Below are 24545 nucleotides of genomic sequence, written 5' to 3'. Positions count from 1 at the left end.
TAAAATGAGTTGCACATGAGGCATTATGAAGCACCTTTGGTGTATAAACTCTGTGGTGTGTACACAGAACAAAACAGGAGAAATTTAAATATTTCTCCTTTTTTGTTGTTTATGAATAATGTAATATGCCACATTCAATATGGCAGAATTAGTCTACTAAACCCCCTATGGATTTATAGAATAAATAAACTTAAAATGAATCCCTTAAGGTTACATTTAAACAAGGATAATGCATCAAGTGAGATTACTTGATTATGATTTTAAAAGCAGATACTTACTATTAGAAGCCAGAATTCCAAATATCATAGTAGCATTTCTTCTCACAATTTTGTCTTCATGGGTGAGTAGCTTAGTTAAAGGTTCCACAGCTCCAAGTTCAAGGAGGGTGGCTTTATTTTCCTCACCTACCATCACAGGTAAAATAAAATCAGAAATGGATAGCAATCTCATAAAAATTCTTCCTTGTGTCATTCCAGTTTATTTGCCATTTGCCTTTCACATTCCTCTGCTTCTACACATATTTCTCTAGAATAAACTTTAGAGCAAAGGTATCCTGGATGCTTGCTGGTCTCCTTTCCCTGAAAGTTTACAAAGCTGGCCTCCTCCTTTGGGTCTTAGCTCATACTTCACCTCCTGAGGGGTCTCCTCTGACCATCCTACCTACTGTCATCACTACATACCAGTCTTTCTGATTGCTCTTTTTCCTGCTTTATTTTCTCCATACCACTTAACGATCTCGGTGATTATTTGCTTCCTCTCCTGTAACTTGACTTTCCATGAAGACAGATACCCTTTTTGTTCTATTCTTTCATAACTGCAGTGGCTAGCACAGTGCCAGGCATCTAATGGGCACTCAGTAATACTTACTGGCATAATTCATTATGAAAATTAACACAGAGAATCTCCACCTCAAGTTCAAGTGTGTGTGGTGGACTTTAGGGTGTTCATTTTTCACCCAACAGGTTCGCCTGCAGCCATCATGGCTACGGCAAGAAGCCCCAGGACCAGAAGGTCACTGAAGGCCAGCATCGAGCCCAATTGTAGAAGCAGATTATCCATACCCCATAAGTGGGATATCATTCTGCAAAGTCTGGAATTAATGTTTAGGTCCTGATTAATTTCAACTTTGCAATTTCTCCAGCTATGAAGACACATATTTCATTTTCAAAATTAATTTAAGAGGAAAGTATTTCTTTGCCTCAGTTTTCTCAGAAAATGAAGATATTTTCTACCTGAAGTTACAGGTTCATTCTGATAACACCTTTCTCAAAACACAGACTGTATCTTCCTATAGTCTATGGACTTGCCTTGTGTCTAAATATTTAAATTTGTCACTTCAAAAGAATATGTTGAAATATGCATTGTTGATACTACAAAAATCCTTCTCAAATTTTCCATAATTTTGCATTTTATCGAGGTTCTAAAAGTTAATTTAGATGAAGATATTATTTAAAAAAAAAATTTTCCCCCCCACTGTGCCACAGAGCATGTGGGATCTTCTCTCTCACCAGGGATCAAACCTGAGCATCCTACATCAGAAGCATGGAGTCTTAACCAATGGACCACCAGGGAAGTCCCAAATAAATTTTAATTTAAGGATAAACTTTAGGATACTTAAATAAATGATGGCTTCATAGAATCAATGGAGAAATATCCCATCTTTTACAACTTTCTAACAGAATTTTTGTATAATTGGTATTATTTCTTCCGTAAGTGTTTGGTAGAGTTCAGCATTGAAAACATCTGGACCTAAGTTTTCTTTGTGAGATATTTAACTACAAATTTCCATTTCTATAATAGATAAGGGGCTGTTCAGGCTATTTATTTTTCTGTAGTGAGCTTTGAGAGTTCATGTCTTAAAATGAATTTGTCCAATCCATCTGAGTTGTAGAATTTATTGGCTTCATATTGTTCATAATATTTAATTATCCTTGTAATATATGTAGGAGCTGTAGCAATGTCTCCTCTCTCATTCCTCATATCAATAATTTGTCTTATATCTTTTTATTTATCAATCTGATTAGACGTTTTTATTATTCTTATTCATCTCAAAAAACCAGTTTTTAATTTTATTGCTTCTATCCATTGTTTTCCTGTTTTCTATTGCTATTTCATTGATTTCTGCTCACATGTATATTATATTCTTAACACTAATGCTTGGGTTTCATTAGCTCTTGTTTTTCTATTTTCTTAAAGTGGAAGCTGAGAGAGATCATAGATTTGAGAAACCTTCTTGTTTTCTAACAGTCATTTGGTACAATAAATTTCTAAGTACTCTTTTAGTAGCATCCTACAACTTTTTATATGCTGTGTTTTCATCTTCAATTTGGATTTTCCTTTTGATTTCCACTTTCATTCTTAGGTTATTTAGAAGTATGTTATTATTTTCTAGCTATTGGGTGATTGTTCAGAGTTCATTGTGTTATTGATTTTTAATTTAATTCTAATATGGAATAGCATATATTTTGTATGATTGGAATTTTAAATTTATTATGGCTTGTTTGATGGTCCAGAATATAATCTATTTTGATAAATGTTCTGTATGCACTTGAAGAGAGTGTATACTCTGATGTTCTTAGAGTGTTCTAAAAATATAAACTAGGTTAAATTCATTTGTATTGCTGTTCAAATCTCTTATATCCATATAGATTTACTATCTCCTGGTTCTTTCATTTATTGAGGGAAGAGTATCAGAATCCTCAGGTATAATTGTGGATGTCTATTTCTCTTTGCATCTAGCTTCATATAATTTGAAAATCTGACATTAAATACTTAACACAACTGTTTAGGATTTTTCATAGCACGTTGATTAATTGGTCCCTTTATTATTATTACAAAATGGTCATCTTTATCTCTGATACCATTCCATTTTTGTGATAGTAACATAGCTACTTCAGCTTTCTGTTGATTAGTGCTAGCATAGGGTATCATTTTTCCTTCTTCACTTTCAAATTATTTATTTCATTATATTCTAAGTGCATTTTCTGAAGGCAGAATGTAGTTTAGTCTTGCTTATATCCAATAAAACACCCTGTCCCTGTTAACGTATACAGACCATTTTCATTTAATTTCATTATTGATATGGTTAGGTTTAAATATACCGTCTTGTTACTTATCTCGTATGTGTTTCATTGTTTTTTTTCTTTTCTTCATTTCTGCCTTCTTCGTATGAATTGAAATGTTTATGATTCCATTTTATTCCTTTGTTGGCTTATTTGATATCGTTCTTTTGTTATGTTCATGGTTGCATTAGGGTCTGTAGTATATATCCTAGCAGTCTTCTTTCAGGTGGTAGTATATATTACTTCACATGCAGTACACTTATATAGTATACTTCCACTTTTTTTTACCTTTCTACCTTGGTTCTGTTGTCGTATATCTTACTTTTACACGTTTCAGACCGCACAATATAAGATTATTAGTTTTGTTTAAAATAACTAATTTGTTTTTTAAGTGATTCAAATATAAGCAAAAAAAAACCTTATATGTTACCATTTCTAGTGTTCTATCTTTATTCTTCTTCCACATTTTCATCTGGTATCATTTTCCTCCTGCCTGAAGGACCTACTTAATATAGTTAGTAGTGTGGGTCTCCTTGCAAAGAGCTATTTCAGTTTTTGAACGTTTGAAAGACTTTATTTTACTTATGATTTTGAAAGACATTTTTTCAGGGTGTAGAAATCAGGTTGAAAGTTTTAATTTTTTTTTAGTACTTTAAAGATGTTGCTCCACTGACTTTAATTTTAAAAATTTACTTATCTGTTTATTTGGATGTGCCAGGTCCTAGTTGCGGCATACGGGATCTTTTAGATGCAGCATGCAAACTCTTAGCTGTGGCATGTGGGATCTAGTTCCCTGACCAGGGATCAAACCCAGGTCCCCTGCATTGGGAGCACAGAGTCTTAGCAACTGGACCACCAGGGAAGTCCTGAGACTTTCCTTGTTTTTGATAATTGGAGAATGTCCCTGAATTGGAGTTTGATTTAAACAATCATATTTAGACTGAGTCTCTAGGTTGGGGTCAAATAGCAGAAGTGAAGTACTCTTTTCATTCTGTCAAGGGCACATGTTATCTCTGTTGATGCTGATTTTGATCACCTGGCAGAGGCAGGGTCTGTCAGCTTTCTCTGCTACACACTTTCCCCCAGGTGTCCATTGTGTGCTCTTTGCAAAGATGTCCATGCACAGCCCCTAAGGAGTGGGAAGTTGTGTCCCACCTCCTCAAGGGAAGAGTATCTGCATAAACTGGGATTCTTCTGCACTGGAGATTTCTTTTTTCTCTCCTGTTTATTTACTTATTCAATCATTTTTTAATCTGTATAATATTTTTCTTCTTCAGGCTATAAATCTAGTATTGCATGTGTGCATGTGTGCTCAGTTGTGTCCAACTCTTTGCAAATCCAGGAACTGTAGCCCACCAGGCTCTGCTGTCCATGGGATTTCCCAGGCAAGAATACTGGAGAGGGTTGCCATTGCCTTCTCCAGGGGATATTGCCTTCTCCAGGGGATCTTCCCTACCCAGGGATTGAGCCTGCATCTCCTACATTGGCAGGTGGAGTCTTTACCACTGAGCCACACAATCAAGATTGCCAGGAGAAATATCAATAACCTCAGATATGCAGATGACACCGCCCTTATGGCAGAAAGTGAAGAGGAACTAAAAAGCCTCTTGATGAAATTGAAAGAGGAGAGTGAAAAAGTTGGCTTAAAGCTCAACATTCAGGAAACGAAGATCATGGCATCTGGTCCCATCACTTCATGGGAAATAGATGGGGAAACAGTGGAAACAGTGTCAGACTTTATTTTGGGGGCTCCAAAATCACTGTAGATGGTGACTGCAGCCATGAAATTAAAAGACGATTACTCCTTGGAAGAAAAGTTATGACCAACCTAGACAGCGTATTCAAAAGCAGAGACATTACTTTGCCAACAAAGGTCCGTCTAGTCAAGGCTATGGTTTTTTCTGTGGTCATGTATGGATGTGAGAGTTGGACTGTGAAGAAGGCTGAGCGCCGAAGAATTGATGCTTTTGAACTGTGGTGTTGGAGAAGACTCTTGAGAGTCCCTTGGACTGCAAGAAGATCCAACCAGTCCATTCTGAAGGAGATCAGCCCTGGCATTTCTTTGGAAGGAATGATGCTGAAGATGAAACTCCAGTACTTTGGCCACCTCATGCGAAGAGCTGACTCATTGGAAAAGACTCTGATGCTGGGAGGAACTGGGGGCAGGAGGAGAAGGGGATGACCCAGGATGAGATGGCTGGATGGCATCACTGACTCGATGGACGTGAGTCTGAGTGAACTCTGGGGGTTGGTGATGGATAGGGAGGCCTGGTGTGCTGCGATTCATGGGGTTGCAAAGAGTCGGACACAACTGAGCGACTGAACTGAACTGAACTGAACTGAGCCACACAACTGTTGCCGATTTGATCCTTAGGAGCTCTTTCAGCTCCTGTGACATTTACAATTTTTAAAACTGCAATAAAGCCTTCGAAATGACTGTTCTACTCTGACTGAATTACTCTTTAAGACTAGTGTAGGAACATAGGGAGATACATTATTCTCAGGTGATGAATTTAAATGATATTCTGGTTGTCTAAAAGAATTCATGAGACAAGAAGTAAGTTAAAGACTAAGGAGAAAAGTGCCCATTTTGCAGTAAATATTTTAAGAAACTAATGAAATAGAAAGATAAATTGAAAAAATCCAAACCTTTTAAAGCAAATCTATAAATGGCTTCACATGCTTTAGCCAAAATTTCTTCTTCGGGAGAATTAAGCATTAGTACCACGGTTGCGACTTTTTTGCTTTCAACTGTTAATGGATCAAACTGAAAGGCAGAGAGAAAAATATCATAACCACATATGAGTTTTAAAAAACACATAAAACATGAATTGTGTCTTCAAACTTAAGGAGAATATAATCTTACAAAAAGGATGTGGTCACTGCCCACAAAGTGCGTTGGAAAATTTTTTTAAAAAATCTCACTGATGGAGAGTTGTCAACATTGCTGGCCTTGAAATTCCTGGAGTATGGAGGAAAAAGCAAAGTATTTTGGAACCTGGTGGTGTAGTCTGTCATTTTAGCCATGGGAAATCAAAAAAGTTACCTAAGCTCTTAGAATTTCAGTTTCCTTCTCTGAATAATGGGTATAATAATACCTATTGTGAAGGATTAAGGAGATTAGAGATCATCTATGTAAAGCATTTAGCAAGTTGTCTGGCACATAATAGATGCTCATTAAATAACATATCTTAGTATAATTCTTCATCAATACACAAGAATCCCTGATAACCTGCTCTACTGGATACTCTGGCAGTCTCAGTGATCAGTACCTACTTTCTAACCACTAACCATTTCTTGAAAAGCAGGAACTACATTTATGTGAAACAACTAAAAATTTAAAGAAAGCAGCAGATCACCAAAGGTAAAACTGGATCAAATCTGGAGCAAGGACAAGGTTATATAGTACAAATACAAAGTATAGGACTGTAAGAAGTCCTGTATCCTGCTGTGAGATCCTGAGAATTCACATTTAGCTGAAATGAACAATAATAAACTCATGAACCCTATGGATTTTCTTTGGTCAAGGAGAAAAAAAATTATTACACTGTTTTCTTCCATTTCCAGAGACCATGGAGAAGGAAGTTCTGTTTATGTTAAATTTTAAAAAATTGAATTTCAATGCTTTAGCTGTTTCTTCGTGTTGACCCTTTCTAAATGGACATCTTAATGTGTTTTCAGTTCAGTTTAGTCACTCAGTCGTGTCTGACTGTTTGTGCCAGGATTGCAACAAGCCAGGCCTCCCTGTCCATTACCAACTCCCGGAGTTTACCCAAACTTGTGTACATGGAGTCGGTGATGCCATCCAACCATCTCATCCTCTGTCGTTTCCTTCTCCTTCTGCGTTCAATCTTTCCCAGCAGCAGGGTCTTTTCAAATGAGTCAGTTCTTCACATCAGGTGGCCAAAGTATTGGAGTTTCAGTTTCAACATCAGACCTTCCAATGAACATTCAGAACTGATTTCCTTTAGGACGGACTGGTTGGATCTCCTTGCAGTCCAAGGGACTCTCAAAAGTCTTCTCCAACACCACAGTTCAAAAGCATCAGTTCTTCAGTGCTCAGCTTTCTTTATAGTCCAACTCTCACATCTATACATGAATACTGGAAAAACCATAGCCTTGACCAGACAAACCTTTGTTGAAAAAGTAATGTCTCTTCTTTTGAATATGCTATCTAGGTTGGTCATAACTTTCCTGCCAAGGAGTAAGCATCTTTTAATTTCATGGCTGCAGTCACTATCTGAAGTGATTTTGGAGCCCCCCAAAATAAAGTCTGTCATTGTTTCCACTGTTTCCCCACCTACTTGCCATGAAGTGATGGGAACAGGTACCACGATCTTAGTTTTCTGAATGTTGAGTTTTAAGCCAACTTTTTCACTCTCTTCTTTCACTTTCATCAAGAGGCTCTTTAGTTCTTCTTCACTTTCTGCCATGAGAGTGGTGTCATCTGCATATCTGAGGTTATTGATATTTCTCCCAGCAATCTTGATTCCAGCTTGTGCTTCATCCAGCCCAGTGTTTCTCATGATGTACTCTGAATATAAGTTAAATAAGCAGGGTGACGATATACAGCCTTGACATACTCCTTTCCCTGCTTGGAACCAGTCTGTTGTTCCATGTCTAGTTCTAACTGTTGCTTCCTGACCTGCATACAGATTTCTCAAGAGGCAGATCAGGTGGTCTGGTATCCATCTCTTTCAGAATTTTCCAGCATTTGTTATGATCCACACAGTCAAAGGCTTTGGCATAGTCAATAAAGCAGAAATAGATGTTTTTCTGGAACTCTCTTGCTTTTTCGATGATCCAGCAGATGTTGGCAATTTGATCTCTGGTTTCTCTGCCTTTTCTAAACGCAGCTTGAACATCTGGAATTTCACAGTTCATGTGTTGTTGAAGCCTGGCTTGGAGAATTTTGAGCATTAATGTGTTTGGGGATGTAACAAAAGTTGATGTTTGGTTTTGAGTAGAAGATGGAGAGAAAGATTACTCTGAATAAGGAGACATAATTGTGTGAGGTGAGAAGAGTAGAGAAGACAGAAAAGATGGCAGTTAGCAATGACCTGAAAGAACGTGGCTAGGATAAAAATACCTCTTGGAGGGAAAATAGCTGTTGGATTTTAGGGCAACATTATCTAACATATGAATTGAAGCTGTTATACACATAACTTATATGTGAAATTTAAGTTAAAATGCAGAAATCAAACACCAGGAAATTAGGAAAGCCAAATAGAAAATGCATTACTGTTTTAGTTTATTTTAATTAGGGTCGTCTATCAAGTGAGATGACAGTATAACACTGTAAAGATCATGTAGTCTTTTCAAAACAATTATATATTACTCAATACTCACTTAGAATAACGATGATACTTCTAGCTCCTATTTAAAAAACTAATTATCCCTAATAAAAATTATTAAATCTTCTAAACAATAAAACAAATTGAAGCTGAAGCTGTTATTTGCACATGTCTAACTGTACTAGAGCTGAAAGAGTTATCAAAGTCTCAAGCCTGTTAGACTCTTTCTGGAAGACAGATCATCAGTAAATATCTGCTGTGTGCACCAGGCTTACAGGTCCTTATGGATTCCAGTGCCATGAACCATTGAGAAGAAATGGCCTCTAGGAGAGCCTAGAGCCATGGCTAGTATGCTGTATGCAGCACCAGCCATGAATATTAGGGCCTGGAATTTCACAGAAATTTAAGGAAGAGCTTCTAAAAGTACCTGGAGATTGAGCCTTGAGAATTATTTTGCTGCTGCTGCTAAGTTGCTTCACTCGTGTCCGACCCTGTGCGACCCCATATATGGCAGCCCACCAGGCTCCCCCATCCCTGGGATTCTCCAGGCAAGAACACTGGAGTGGGTTGCCATTTCCTCCTCCAATGCATGAAAGTGAAAAGTGAAAGTGAAGTTGCTCAGTTGTATCAGACTCTTCGCGACCCCACGGACTGCAGCCCACCAGGCTCCCCCGTCCATGGGATTTTCCAGGCAAGAGTACTGGAGTGGGGTGCCATCGCCTTCTCCATGAGAATTATCTTAGTTAGGTATTAAAGGGTACACTAGAATTTCAGAGCACTTGGGGTCATCACTTGCTCACTAACATTTTTTTTTTTCACATTAATATGGCTGCACCAGATCTTAGTTGCAGCATGAGGAATCCTTGATCTTAGTTGGGGCATGAGGGATATTTTGGTTGTGGCATGTGGGATCAAACTTGGGCCCCTTGAATTGGGAGCATGAACTCCTAGCCACTAGACCACCAAGGAAATCCCTAACCACATCTTTTTTAATCTGGAAATTTGGAAGTTGGATTATATCTCTCAGAGCTCTTCCAAATATATAATTCTAGGATTATATGAAGTACAAAAACATGGCAAGACAATAAATGTTGCTTTGGGGAAGGGAGAATTCATTTGAACTGGGGTAGATGGAGAAAGGTCTGTAGAGGTGGTGGAATTTTACATGTGATTTGAAGAATGGATACAACAGGGTAGGCTGAGATAAGGAGAAAGGACATTCTGTTGGAGGAAACAACACCAGGAAGGTTTAAAATGGAAATGAATGTTGCATTTACGGTAGATAAAATAGGAGCTTGACTAAGAGGAAAATATGTAATAGGAAGCAGAAATATTATTGAAAAATAAGGACATATAAGGCCTCAGCAAATGACCTAGATCTTCCTCCCACCCCCAACACTCTAATGGGATTAATCAGCACAGTTCAGAGGAAAGGCTTGTGACTCAAGAAATTTCAGTTCAGTTCAGTTCAGTTCAGTCACTCTGTTGTGTCTGACCCTTGGCGACCCCATGGACTGCAGCATGCCAGGCCTCCCTGTCCATCACCAACTCCCAGAGTTTACTCAAACTCATGTCCATTGTGTCAGTAATACCATCCAGCCATCTCATCCACTGTCATCCCCTTCTTCTCCTGCCTCAGGGTCTTTTCAGATGAGTCAGCTCTTCACATCAGGTGCCCAAAGTATTGGAGTTTCATCTTCAGCATCAGTCCTTCCAATGAATATTCAGGACTGATTTCCTTTAGGATGGACTGGTTGGATTGCCTTGCAGTCCAAGGGACTCTCAAAAGTCTTCTCCAACACCACAGTTCAAAAGCATCAATTCTTTGGTGCTCAGTTTTCCTTCTAGTCCAACTCTCACATACATACATAAATACTGGAAAAACCATAACTTTGACTAGACGGACCTTTGTTGGTAAAGTAATGTCTCTGCTTTTAAAAATGCTGTCTAGGTTGGTCATAACTTTTCTTCCAAGGAGCAAGTGTCTTTTAATTTCATGGCTGCAGTCACCATCTGCAGTGATTTTCGAGCCGCCCCCCCCCAATAAAGTCTGTCATTGTTTCCACTGTTTCCCCATCTATTTGCCATGAAGTGATGGGACCAGATGCCATGATCTAGTTTTCTGAATGTTGAGTTTTAAGCCAACTTTTTCACTCTCCTCTTTCACTTTCATCAAGTGGCTCTTTAGTTCTTTTTCGCTTTCTGCCATGAGGGCGGTGACATCTGCATATCTGAGGTTATTGATATTTCTCCCGGCAATCTTGATTCCAGTGTGTGCTTCATCCAGCCAGGCGTTTCTCATGATGTACTCTGAATATAAGTTAAATAAGCAGGGTGACAATATACAGCCTTGACGCACTCCTTTTCCTATCTGGAACCAGTCTGTTGTTCCATGTCTAGTTCTAACTGTTGCTTCCTGACCTGCATACAGATTTCTCAGGAGGCCGATCAGGTGGTCTGGTATCCATCTCTTTCAGAATTTTCCACAGTTTATTGTGATCCACACAATCAAAGCCTTTGGCATAGTCAATAAAGCAGAAATAGATGTTTTTCTGGAACTCTCTTGCTTTTTCGATGATCCAGCAGATGTTGGCAATTTGATCTCTGGTTCCTCTGCCTTTTCTAAATCTAGCTTGAACATATGGAATTTCACAGTTCATGTATTGCTGAAGCCTGTCTTGGAGAATTTTGAGCATTCCTTTACTAGTGTGTGAGATGAGTGCAACTGTGTGGTAGTTTGAGCATTCTTTGGCATTGCCTTTCTTTGGGATTGGAATGAAAACTGATCTTTTCCAGTCCTGTGGCCACTGCTGAATTTTCCAAATTTTCTGGCATATTGAGTGCAGCACTTTCACAGCATCATCTTTTAGGATTTGAAATAGCTCAACTGAAATTCCATCACCTCCACTAGTTTTGTTCATAGTGATGCGTCCTAACGCCCATTTGATTTTGCATTCCAGGGTGTCTGGCTCTAGGTTGATGATCACACCATCATGATTTTCTGGGTCTTGAAGATCTTTTTGCATAGTTCTTCTTTGTAATCTTGCCACCTCTTCTTAATATCTTCTGCTTCTGTTAGGTCCATACTATTTCTGTCTTTTTTTGTGCCCATCTTTGCATGAAATGTTCCCTTGATATCTCTAATTTTATTGAAGAGATCTGTAGTCTTTCCCATTCTATTATTTTCCTCTTTTTCTTTGCACTGACTGATGAGGAAAGTGTTCCTATCTTTCCTTGTTATTCTTTGGAACTCTGCATTCAAATGGGTTTATCTTTCCTTTTCTCCTTTGCCTTTAGCTTCTCTTCTATTCACAGCTATTTGTAAGACCTCCTGAGACAACCATTTTGCCTTTTTGCATTTCTTTTTCTTGGGGTTAATCTTGATCACTGCCTCCTGTACGTGTCAGGATCCTCTGTCCATAGTTCTTCAGGCACTCTGTCTATCAGATCTAATCCCTTAAATCTATTTCTCACTTCCACTGTATAATCATAAGGGATTTGATTCAGGTGATACCTGAATGGTCTAGTGGTTTTCCCTACTTTCTTCAATTTAAGTCTGAATTTGGCAATAAGGAGTTCACGGTCTGTGCCACAGTCAGCTCCCGGTCTTGTTTTTGCTGACTGTATAGAACTTCTCCATCTTTGGCTGCAGAGAATATAATCAGTTTGATTATGGTATTGACCATCTGGTGATGTCCCTGTGTCAAGTCTTCTCTTGAGTTGTTGGAAGAAGGTGTTGGCTATGACCAGTGCGTTATCTTGGCAAAACTCTATTATCCTTTACCCTGCTTCATTTGGTACTCCAAGGCCAAATTTCCTGTTACTCCAGGTATTTCTTGACTCCCTACATTTGCATTCCAGTCTCATATAATGAAAGGACATCTTTTTTGGGTGTTAGTTCTAGAAGGTCTTGTAGGTCCTTCCTAGAACCGTTCAACTTCAACTTCTTCAGCATTACGGGTTGGGGCATAGACTTGGATAACTGTGATATTGAATGGTTTGCCTTGGAAACGAACAGAGATCATTCTGTCATTTTTGAGATTGCATCTAAGTACTGCATTTCAGACTTTTTTGTTGACTACGATGGCTACTCCATTTCTTCTAAGGGATTGTTGCCCACAGTAGTAGATATAACGGTCATCTGAGTTAAATTCACCCATTCCAGTCCATTTTAGTTTGCTGATTCCTAAAATGTCGATGTTCACTCTTGCCATCTCCTGTTTGACCACCTCCAATTTGCCTTGATTCATGCACCTAACATTCCAGGTTCCTATGCAATATTGCTCTTTACAGCATCTGACTTTACTTCCATCACCAGTCACATCCACAACTGGGTGTTGTTTTTGCTTTGGCTCTGTCTCTTCTTTCTTTCTGGGGTTATTTCTCCACTGATCTCCAGTAGCATATTGGGCACCTAACAACCTGGGGAGTTCATCTTTCAGTATCCTATCTTTTTGCCTTTTCTTACTGTTCATGGGGTTCTCAAGGCAAGAATACTGAAATGGTTTGCCATTCCCTTCTTCAATGGACCACGTTTTGTCAGAACTCTCCACCATGACCTGTCCATCTTGAGTGGCCCTACATGACATAGCTCATAGTTTCATTGAGTTAGACAAGGCTGTGGTCCACATGATCAGATTGGTTTGTTTTCTGTGATTGTGGTTTTCAGTCTGTCTGCCCTCTGATGGAGAAGGGTAAGAGGCTGGCTTATGGAAGCTTCCTGATGGGAGAGACTGACTGAGGGGGAAACTGGGTCTTGTTCTGATGGGTGGGGCCATGATCAGTAAATCTTTAATCTGATTTTCTGTTGATGGGTTCAAGAAACTTAAACTTTGCAAATTTTTCATTCAGATGTGAAAAAGATAGGTTCAGGCATTTTCAAACTCAAGTATATCAACTGTAATTTCAAACATATTACTCATCAAATATTCCAGCCAAGGTTGGGGAGGACAAAATAGAAACACAATAGTGGCATATCAATAAATTGATAAAATCAATAAACTCAATTACGGTGATCTGAACTCTGAAGAAAGGATTTCTAAAGTAATGATGACATGATAAGAAAGAAAAAGTTAACAATGCTTGAAATTAAAATTCTAGATTTTTTTTTTCAACAAAACTCAGGTAAAATTTCATTGATTTTATCCTGGAATTTTAACCTTTTTTTTGTTAATTGACTGTTTCCCCATTTGAGTGTATTAATAAACTGCCTTGAGGCCTGATCTATATGCCCAGGATGTAGAGGAATACTTGACTTGTGTATGGTATGTACCCAATATTTGCCTGATAAATGAATGATTTTCTTCAGGCAGAGGGTTATATTATTTCTCTATCCCTATTACCTAGAACAGTACCCTGGATATAGAAATACTCTGTAAATCCCTAAAAAGGAATATATTAAAGTGCCTCTGGAAACTTCTTTTTTATGCTTGTGGCCTTGAAGTGCCTTCCTTGTGTGTTGTACTGTCTGTTGATGCCAGAAAAGAGATTTCAGATCTGAGGTTAATGAAGTCATCCGTGGGCTCCAGGGACAGCTTGTCTCTCTGAAACTGTGGGCAGAACTTTTGGTGTGCTTTCTGCAGGGAGAGAGTCCATAGTCATCCATTCTATCCTCATGAGGCCCCCTGACCCTGCGGCTGAACCCTTGAGAATCACAACCTCAGATCAGCTTTCACCTAAGACAGTGCCCCTAGCATCCTGAATGGTTACCTTCCCTTACATGTTCGAACTTCCACTTCAGAAACTTCTGATATTTCAATATTTTTTAATTTAATTTTGCAAGCATGTGAATGAACAGACTGTGCTGAAGTATGGATTTGTCATGATCTCCATGGAATGACTACAGTTCTCAAAGGAGCAGGGTATGTGGAAATACCTTTAAACATCTTTTAATTCTCCTTCCGTGGTTCAGAAAACCATGTGGTTTAGTATTTTGTCACATCTTCTGGCTGTCCTTAAGAAAAAGGTGATGGGGGTACAAGAAGCTTAAAAGGAAGTTTGAGACTGTGAGAATTATCATCGTAAGAGCTGTCAAAGAAGAAATATCAATGTTTGGCAGAGAGCAGAGAAACTTGGCATGACATGCATTTCTCCTACAGAGCCTGCAGCGCTATAGTAATCTTTTATTAGAAAAGGCGCCGAGAATAAGATGATAGCTGTAACAGAATGCCACATGACTAAATAAATAATCCTGTGCTGTAATTACAGATTCCATCTGCTTTCCTGTGTGGAACTCATAGCGAGTCACCAACAAGCTGGTTGTGAAATCATAATTTCGCGCTCTGTACAGAATAAATGATGAACCAAAATTATTTACAAAGAGGAGGAGAGAAAGGGAAACCATTTTGGCTAAGCTTTGAATTTTAAGTCCAGTCAATTAGAGAAGCCTTGGACTGGGAGAGATGCTTTTCTGTCTCTGTTAAGGAAACAAGACCATTTAGGATAAGACTGCCCAACAGAAGAGCAGTGATGGAAAGATCCCGATCCTGTGTTGTCTATGTGGCTCTTGAGCACTTGAACTAATGTGACTGAGGTACTGAAGTTTTCATTTTATACTGTTGATTTTCATTAATACAATTTCAGTTATTTAAATGTAAATAACCATATGTGGCCACTAGCTTCCATGATTAGACAGCACATGTCTAAAAGAACATACAATTATAAAGCTGAACTCAGTGAAAAGAGATAAATCATGACAGTTGAGTGATTTTTATGGTGCCAGCAAGTGCAAATAAAAGGCTTTTTTGATTTCTTTTGGAATGTGTTTATAGAGTCAGTGGTTGCCAATCATGAGGAGCCAATTGCCCAGGAAAAGGGAGAAAGATAAACAGAAGGAAGCTGACTACACCACCCTGGCACAAGCTTTTAGTACAGACTCTTTAAACATCAGTTAAAATCTGCAAAAGGGTAAAGGTTAAAATGAAAAGTGCTAAAATAGCCTCTCATTTGCTTTACAACCTCAGTCATTCTGAGGCTGGTGGAAAGGTCCAGAAAAACAAGCCCCAGGAGACATCCCTTCTTCCACGGAACTGGATTTGGTTGCCCAGGTAGGAGAGCAGGTTCTGCTATTGCTGGTGCCTCTGATTCAACACCCACCAAACTTAGTTCCCACATGCACTTAACCAGAAGAGAAGGCGTTGACCCCTTAACATAGATGTCTACTTAATTTGATACTTAACCACTGATATTCTAGAGCCAGATCACAGGCTATGAGTTTAGATTCTGTGGATTCAGTTGTCTCTGAAATGTAAAAGAATAAAATTTCCACGCTCTTAAACTCAGAGAGACCCGACCATAAATCATAATGGCCATGGTCTGGGCATCTGGGAACTTTAGCGGCTGGCTGGTCTTTCAAAACTGACATCCCTGCCTCTTCAGACAGGTTCAAGCAAACCTCAACAGTTCTGTAGGGTGATGGACAGCACCCTCAGGCACATCATGAATAATCACATGTACCGAGTTCTTACCTAATGCCTGGCACTGTTCTAAGCCTCTGATTTATCTAACCTTGCCCCACTGCTGTAAGTGGTTATGAAGTGGGTATCCCATGAAGTGGACATCATCACATCCTCACTGAAAATACAGAGGTCAGGAGATTTGCCCCAGATCACAGGTGGTGGGTGATGAAGCAAGGATTCAGACTTTGACAGTATAACTTAGTCACAGAATATCACTGTTGTTATTGTTCAGTCACTAAGTCGTACCTGACTCTTTGTGACCCCATGGACTGCAGCACGCCAGGATTCCCTGTCTTTCACTATCTCCTGGAGTTTATTCAAACTCATCTCCATTGAGTCGGTGATGCCATCCAACTATCTCATCTTCTGTCGCCCTCTTCTTTTCTTGCCCTCAATCTTTCCCAGCATCAGGGTCTTTTCCAATAAGTTGACTCTTCTCAACAAGTGACCAAAGTATTGGAGCTTCAGTTTCAGCATGAGTCCTTCCAATGAATAGTCAGGGTTAATTTTCTTTAGGATTGATGTGTTTGATCTCTCTGCTGTCCAAGGGACTCTTAAGAGTCTTCTCCAGAACCACAATTTGAAAGCATCAGTTCTTCAGTGCTCAGCCTTCTTTATGGTCCAACTCTCACATCCATTCATGACTACTGATGCCCTACCAAATATTGCTTACTATGGTCATTTCTGCTAATAATTCTTTCATGCACGCAATCCACAGAAAGTCTGCTTTTTATTAAAGCATCACAAACAACCTTTCAGCCAGACTTGGAAATGATTTGTGAAAGCAGAATATAGTTGTATTTGTTATTCAACCCATATCTTCCCCACATCAAGGCATCTTCTCAGCTAGTATTCTCCTTTAGGAGAAGAAATGGAAAGCAATAAACTGTAAATGCACATATGAGTATATGCTTCGACAATGAAACTACTAACAAAAGCCAAGGGAGATTTTAGTTTTAACCTTATCACCGAACATCCTTTTTTTCCATCCCCATCACCCATCTTAACCAGTAGATGAAAGATTATTAAGAATAAAAATCTTTGGAAACAGTGTTTTAGGAGATATAAAAGAAGAAAACTGCCATGGCTTGACAGGAAAAAGTTTATTTTCTCAAGCAGTTATATATCCCTCTTTTAAATCTGATTTTTCATCTATAATTTATACAACAAACCCTTCACAGACTTTGAAGAGGTCTATCTTGGAACAAATTCCAAGTTCAGATAGTTTAAACTGTGCTATAGTGTTTTGAAATAGCCATGAAATTAAAAGACACTTACTCCTTGGAAGAAAAGTTATGACCAACCTAGACAGCTTATTAAAAAACAGAGACATCACTTTGCCAACAAAGGTCCATCTAGTCAAAGTTATGGTTTTTCCAGTGGTCATGTATGGATGTGAGAGTTGGACTATAAAGAAAACTGAGCACTGAAGAATTGATGCTTTTGAACTGTGGTGTTGGAGAAGACTCTTGAGAGTCCCGTGGACTGCAAGGCAATCCAACCAGTCCATCCTAAAGGAAATCAGTCCTGAATATTCATTGGAAGGACTGATGCTAAAGCTGAAACTCCAATACTTTGGGCACCTGATGTGAAGAGCTGACTCATTTGAAAAGACCCTGATGCTGGGAACAATTGAAGGCAGGAGGAGAAGGGGACAACAGATGACATGGTTGGATGGCATCACCGACTCAATGGGCATGAGTCTGAGTAAACTCCGGGAGTTGGTGATGGACATGGAGGCCTGGCGTGCTGCAGTCCAGGGGGTCACAAAGAGTCGGACACGACTGAGTGACTGCACTGAACTGATAGTGTTTTGAAGCATTAGAATTTATAATATAGAAAAGCAATTAGGTATGTAATACTGCTCTATACATCTATTTCTGCTTTATTGACTATGCCAAAGCGTTTGATTGTGTGGATCACAATAAACTGTGGAAAATTCTGAGAGAGATGGGAATACCAGACCACCTGACCTGCCTCTTGAGAAATCTGTATGCAGGTCAGGAAGCAACAGTTAGAACTGGACATGGAACAACAGACTGGTTCCAAATAGGAAAAGGAGTGCGTCAAGGCTGTATATTGTCACCCTGCTTATTTAACTTAAATGCAGAGTACATCATGAGAAACGCTAGACTGGAAGAAACACAAGCTGGAATCAAGATTGCCAGGAGAAATATCAATAACCTTAGATATGCATATGACACCACCCTTATGGCAGAAAGTGAAGAGGAACTAAAAAGCCTCTTGATGAAAGTGAAAGAGGAGAGTGAAAAAGTTGGCTTAAAGCTCAACATTCAGAAAACGAAGATTATGGCATCTGGTCCCATCACTTCATGGGAAATTGATGGGGAAACAGTGGAAACACTGTCAGATTTTATTTTGGGGGGCTCCAAAATCACTGCAGATGGTGACTGCAGCCATGAAATTAAAAGACGCTTACTCCTTGGAAGAAAAGTTATGACCAACCTAGATAGCATATTCAAAAGAATCAGCTTTATTAACATAAAGCCAGAGTAGGGGAAGGATGGAAGGACCCTCAGGATAGTCAAGGACCACATGCCTTCAGCAGTCCTCAAGGCTGTGGTGACCCAAGGAAACAAGAGCTAGATTTTTGTTAACTTGAGGATTGGAATTGTTTCTCATTCCTTGACTGTGCTCCTCAAAGACTGGAGTAGAGAGGACAATACCAGCAAGACATTATAAAATTATGAAAGGTGTATTAGACAAATATGTCTATTTGTTTAATAGTCCCTTAATTCTAATTTTAATCAGAAAGTGTTTGTCCTCAAGTTCTGTGTTCATGACTCCACTTTCTGGTAACAGGATGTCAATAGTGCTATTTTGCAGTAAAAATAAGGGTAATACAAACTAGATGCAATGATTAAAACAAGAGAATTTAGAACATTTGAGCATTATGTCCAAAGGAGAGTAGCCAGACCAATGAACTTCATCAGGAGACCACACTGACCATCTCTGCAAAACTTTTCTAGACCTGTGCCGATATGTTATCTGTACCCTTTGTTGCCAGCTACATTGAGGTATCATACATAAAAAGTTACATAGGAGTGTGTGAGAGAGAGAGAGAGAGAAAGAGAGAGAGACTCCAAAGGATTCTGGGATAACAGATCTTATTTACTGAGTGTTTACTACGTGCCAGGCACTGTGAATTTCATGTATTCTATTTCATTGTAATTGATAGAGCAACCAAAATGATTTGGACATGACAAATCTCATTTAAGAGATTTTTTTAAGAAAGACTGAAATAACTTGGCCAGATTTAGCAACTTTACCAAAATAACAGAGTTTATGAGAGGCAGACCTGGGACAGAACTCACATTTGTAACTGCAATGTTCCAGTGTTGTCGGGAAGACTCCTGAATTAACATCAAGGTTCCTTCAGGCTGTAAATCTTGTGGGTCTGTTGACTATACATACTTTTTTCCCTATTCACATTTTATTTGAAGAAAACCACACCAAATGTCTGTTCCAAATATGATTTTAAATTGAAAATTGTCCTAGGACATTTTTAACACAATCTTTCAGTAGTTCCTAAACTTTAAAGAGAAATGATAGAACCCTGCTTTAATTTTTTTTTATTCAGGATTGGGAGCTTGTATACACCCGTGGTGGATTCAGGTCAATGTATGGCAAAACCAATACAGTATTGTAAAGTAAAATAAAGTAAAAATTAAATTAAAAAAAATTTTTTTTTATTATAGCCTTTTTTCCTTTTTTTTTTTTTTTGACTGTGCCTGGTCTTAATTGTGGTATGTGGTTAGATGCAGCATGTGACTCTCAGTTGCAGCATGTGGGATCTAGTTACCTAACCAGGCATGAAACCCAGGGTCCTGTGCATTGGGAGCATGGAGTCTTAACCACTGAACCAAGGGAAGTCCCTATTATAACGTTTTAATTTAAATATTGTGATCATATTCCCATGCTATCAAACATTAAGTGACATCATTTTATCAAAATGGAATAATTTACTTAACTAAGTTTTTATTTTAAAACAATTTTGTCACTTCTAAATGTTTACTTCTGTGATCACTACTGCTATGGAAATAATTTTTCGTGTAACATATGCTTATTTACCATGACCAATTTAAACCATCTTACATCTTCTAAGATCACCTCATCGCAATTGCCAACCTGTTGGACATTAAATTTATTGAACCTTGCTTTTAAAAGGGAGAGACAAAGGTTCGTGTTTTGAGGAATGCTATTCAAGCACTTGAAAGAGAAAAAGGCGATGAACACAGACTTTTCTCTCCATAGGACTGGAAAACACAGGACTTCTGATGTCCAAATGCTCACCTAAAGACAACCGTACATACATACCTAGTAGCTATAGCATTACCTTCATTCATTTTTTTAAAATCTACTTAGATAATTAACATCAATGAGAGACTGGCAAGTGTAAATTTAAAGTATTTGAAAAAACAAACCAAAACTATTTGTTCATTAACTAGGCTTATAAACATGCCATCCACATACTGGAAAAGCTAATAATTACTCTCTAATTGTGCTAATTATGTAATGACAATGTTGTAAATGTTTGTTTACATAATGTTAGATTTCTCTGACTAATCTTATCATTAGTCAGACTTTGGACTTCTGCCACTGTGCACTCATGTATATACTGGTACATGCCAAACTGTTTCAACAACTTATTTTTAAAACTGGTTAACATGCTGCTAGTATTCAAATCAGAAACTTACCACATCCTTGGGAGGGGGCTCTGCTTCCTTCTTTACCTTTTTACCCATTCTGGAAAAAATGCCACAAATGGTTAACATGTCATCTGTACACTGTATATGCACAAATCTCTGTTACCTATATACCTAGGAGGAAATGTACTTCTTCCTCTAAATTTTAATTAAAAAGAGACTATGCAATACACAACTGCACATATACAAATATGTTTTCTACATCCCAAGCTTCACAATTTTAAAGGAACTTATTGATAAGATTGTTGGGCATTAGTCCTGGCTTCCAGTTTAGAAAGAAGAATACATTAATGACATAAATTTTACTTACATAACAGGTAATGATTTACTACACCACTTATAGCTCACTTGTATAGGGTTTGGGAGATTAAACGCAAATTAATTTTGAGATCTGCAAGAATGTGCTGTCACAAAGGAAGGGATTTTTGTCTGCTTTCTTGCACTGATCTATCCCAAGCACCTAGAACCATGCCTGCTACATACTGACCAACTGACATAAAAATCATTAACTCTGTTGTTTGTAACTAATTATTTTCTGAATGGTATCTGAGATTTACTAAGTCCAAGTGAACATCTGTGTCATTTTCCTAGATAACAAAATGCTTTCTCTAATATATTCTATATCTCAATTTTAAAAAGTAATTGAGAATCTGAAAAGATGAATTCTAGGGGAATTGGGGGTACTCCTTGCAAAGACCCTTTCCCACCTGCCCTTTTATGTCCAGTCTTGTGAAGGAAAAAATTAATGGAACAGTATACATACTTGATATACCACAGAGGAGTGACTCCACCTGGGTACAGAAAACTTTCCAAGATGCTGGTGGTGACTGTTAAAATAACCCCTTTCTCCAATGAGAGTTTGTGGGGTTATGTTTGATATTAGGGCAACTTCAGATGGTATATTCTAGTCCAGGTGTCCCCAACCTCTGGGATCTAATACCTGATGATCTGAGATGGCGCTGATATAATAATAAAAGAAAAGTACACAATACATGTTAACACACTTGAATCATCCCAAAACCATTTGCCCTATCCTGTCCTGGCTTCCATAAAACCCGTCCCTAGTGCCAGAAAGGATGGGGACCACTGTAATCTAGTCTCAAAGAAATTACTATAGTCTCAAGAGAAATTCTGGGAAGTAGGAAACCTTTGGAGAGAATCTACAATGTCAATGTTAGTTCAGATGGCTCATCAAGGGACAAAAGCAACTCCAAGCGCTAAAGACACTGAACATAATTGATCACATATGTTCAACAGTCAAATGTTCATAGAAATTCTGACTTCTGAAAGACATCTATTCCAGGTCCCTAACTTCCAGTCACAAAAATTTCAAGATCTTTGAGGCCCTGGGGAAGCCTATGCTGGGATGCACTACCTCACACTATATCTAATATGTTAAAACATTAAAATACACCGATATCCCCTACTGACTATAATTTTCATCATTAAAAGTTTTGAAAATTTGCATATGAAATGACTCATCTGTTCGTACACCTGGAAATTATTGCAAAATGAGAAAATTATTTTGGATTTTCAAATCTAATATTAATAAAATACAATATTAATTTTTGAATTTTCTTTTCATTTCTTAGGACCAATAGTTTTTTTCATATCTCTGACATCTTTCTCAGATACTTGAAAACCACTCAGATCCTAGACTTGCACTTATAATGTTTCAGGCAAACACACAGACTATTCTGGACAGATGAAAATCTTTCCTATGATTTCTTTAGGAAAAAGAGTTTCCATACCTCTTTATAACCAATTCCAACATATAGCAGTCTTTGCTTTACAAAAGAATTCCTTATGAATAACATTCAAGAAGCAAATTACACCTGTAGAAAGTTACTTGATGTCATCTGATTTTTCACTTGGGAACTGATTTTTCCCATCTTAGGAGAGTGAATTTGAGTAACTGCATACTGAAAAATACAGAGGCTGTAGTAGTTTAAACATACAGGTTTACAGAGATAGAACTTTTCCTCACCAGCATGGTTAAGTAGGAAGCATTTCTTTTTTTTTTTTTTAACCGTTTTGGGTATAATAGTTAATAGGGGAGAAAATACACAGCTGACAGAGTCCAGGGCAGTGAACCCAAGAGATGACTCTCAGATTTTTTTTTAATTTGTAAATTAAACATTTCACTTAAAATCAACATGATGCAACTAAATTACCTTGTTTTATTCTTTAAAGCTACTGAGATGTCAACTTAAGAAAATAAATCCCTTTGATTTTTGAAGCAACCTAAACCTGTTTTTCCTATTTTACCACTTCCCCATTGATTTTTATTGTGCTAAAATATATAACACATAAAACTTCTCCTTTTAATTCCTTTTAAGCTCATAATTCCATGTCTACTGTTTAGGTATACAGGTATCACATTTTCAATACAGAGAATTTGGGAAAAAAGGAAGGGCAAATGGAATTTTTAAAAAAATCACTCAGAAATAAGCTCAGGAAGATCAGCACTGTTTTGATATAGCTCATTTTGGTGTGTATTTTCTATAGTGATTTTACCTTCCTACTTGGATTTCTATCTGCAATTCTCAACTTACCTTCCCGGGGGCATTTTCTTACTAAATTCTCAAACTAACAGACAAGTTCTTGAAATCTCAGTCTCCATTTATTGCTTCAGGCATCCTCACTGGATCAGCATGCCATTTAAAACAAAATTTTAAAGCCCATCATCCAACCAGTCCCTTATCGTTGAGCATTTGTTTTCAACTTTTTGAAATTATGTGCAGACTGCAAATGACCATTCTTACAGGTAAAATTTTCATCCTCACTTACAATTGTTTATTTAGTTTAAATCCGTAGCATAAAATAACAGGGCTAAAAGGTATGAGCTTCACGGCATTGGACATGAAAACAAATCTGTTTTGAATGTTCATAGTTTTGATTATTGGAATCATTTTTTCACGAATTTACTGATTTTCTTCGTGAACTTTCAGCCTTATGTGATCTTAAACGTTTTCTAACCAGATTTATTTTGAGAAGGTGTAGAACAACTGAGGACCCACTTTTTGAGCTGCTCAGTCAAGTAACGGAATCTTAGACCCCCAGATACCCGCTCTGGACCTCAGTTTTGTCACCTGTTGAATAGGAAGCTGTTGGCACGCTTATGAAATCCACTGGGTCCCCACCTTGGGAGGACCTGGGGGAGGTCTTCCCTCAGTTGCCCCGGATGCTCCTACACACGGGGCACTTTCTCTTTCCCCAAGTCTTGCTGGGGCCTCTGCCCTGGGCCTCTCCAAACCCTCAGGATAGCGGTGCAGCCGCCCAATCGCCTTTACCTGCAGGGAGATCCAGCCGGGCAACGGCTCCTCTGATCTGGCGAACAGCACCAACCGCCGCCCGCGCGCGTCTGCCAGTCCGCTGTTGTGACTGGTTGCTAGGCGACAGAGAGCCGCGCCTGCGCAGTTAGCGCCCGCGTGCGCCTGGGCAATGGAAACGCCAGCTTGGCTGCCCCATATCCCAGCCGCGGTTAGAGGTGGGTACCTGAGAAGCCATGTGCATCCTTGGTGACTGACCCCCAGACTTTGGGGGCAGGATAGGCACTGGGCATCCTCCCCTTCTAGTTGTTGAGAGCCAGCCCTAGTGACAACGAAATCAGGAAGCAGGGCCACCTCCACTTCTGACCAGAGAACTGGCTATGATTCACACACTCGGAGGTGCAGGTGCCTTCTCCCAGTCAAGCGCCTCGGCCAGAGTCTCTGCGAGGTGACTTCCAAATGCCATCTTCATAAAATGCCCTTTGATTGACCTTAGCAAAAAAATCCCATCATCATAGCAAATTTCCTTCATGCTCCTTGAAAGTCAAATCTCTTTCTCCATCCCACTTCCCTGGGAACAACTGATCTGTTTTATCTTCCTTTAATTTGCATTTTTATGAACGTCTTGTATATGGAACCACACAAAGCACTACTATTTCCGTCTGGCTTCTTTAATGTAGCAAATGCTTTTGAGATTCGTCCATGGTGTTGCATGTATCCGCAGTTTGTTTCT

The 24545-nt window shown here is 38.7% G+C and overlaps 1 protein-coding gene across 1 annotated transcript in view; it reads right to left on the bottom strand.

Annotated features, from left to right (window-relative positions):
• Positions 1–23109, bottom strand: part of ARMC3 (armadillo repeat containing 3) — an 86763-nt gene extending 63654 nt beyond the window's left edge. The window contains exons 1-4 of the mRNA XM_068986750.1: positions 23096–23109; positions 20532–20580; positions 5712–5829; positions 279–404 (exon numbers count right to left, since the gene is read on the bottom strand). Coding sequence (XP_068842851.1) covers positions 279–404; positions 5712–5829; positions 20532–20580; positions 23096–23109 — 307 coding nt within the window. The remainder of the gene's footprint in view (positions 1–278; positions 405–5711; positions 5830–20531; positions 20581–23095) is intronic.
• Positions 23110–24545: the final 1436 nt, after the last annotated feature.

Source organism: Capricornis sumatraensis, chromosome 15, assembly GCF_032405125.1.
Source record: "Capricornis sumatraensis isolate serow.1 chromosome 15, serow.2, whole genome shotgun sequence".
Lineage (NCBI taxonomy): Eukaryota > Metazoa > Chordata > Mammalia > Artiodactyla > Bovidae > Capricornis > Capricornis sumatraensis.
This window is presented reverse-complemented; position numbering and strand designations above follow the sequence as displayed.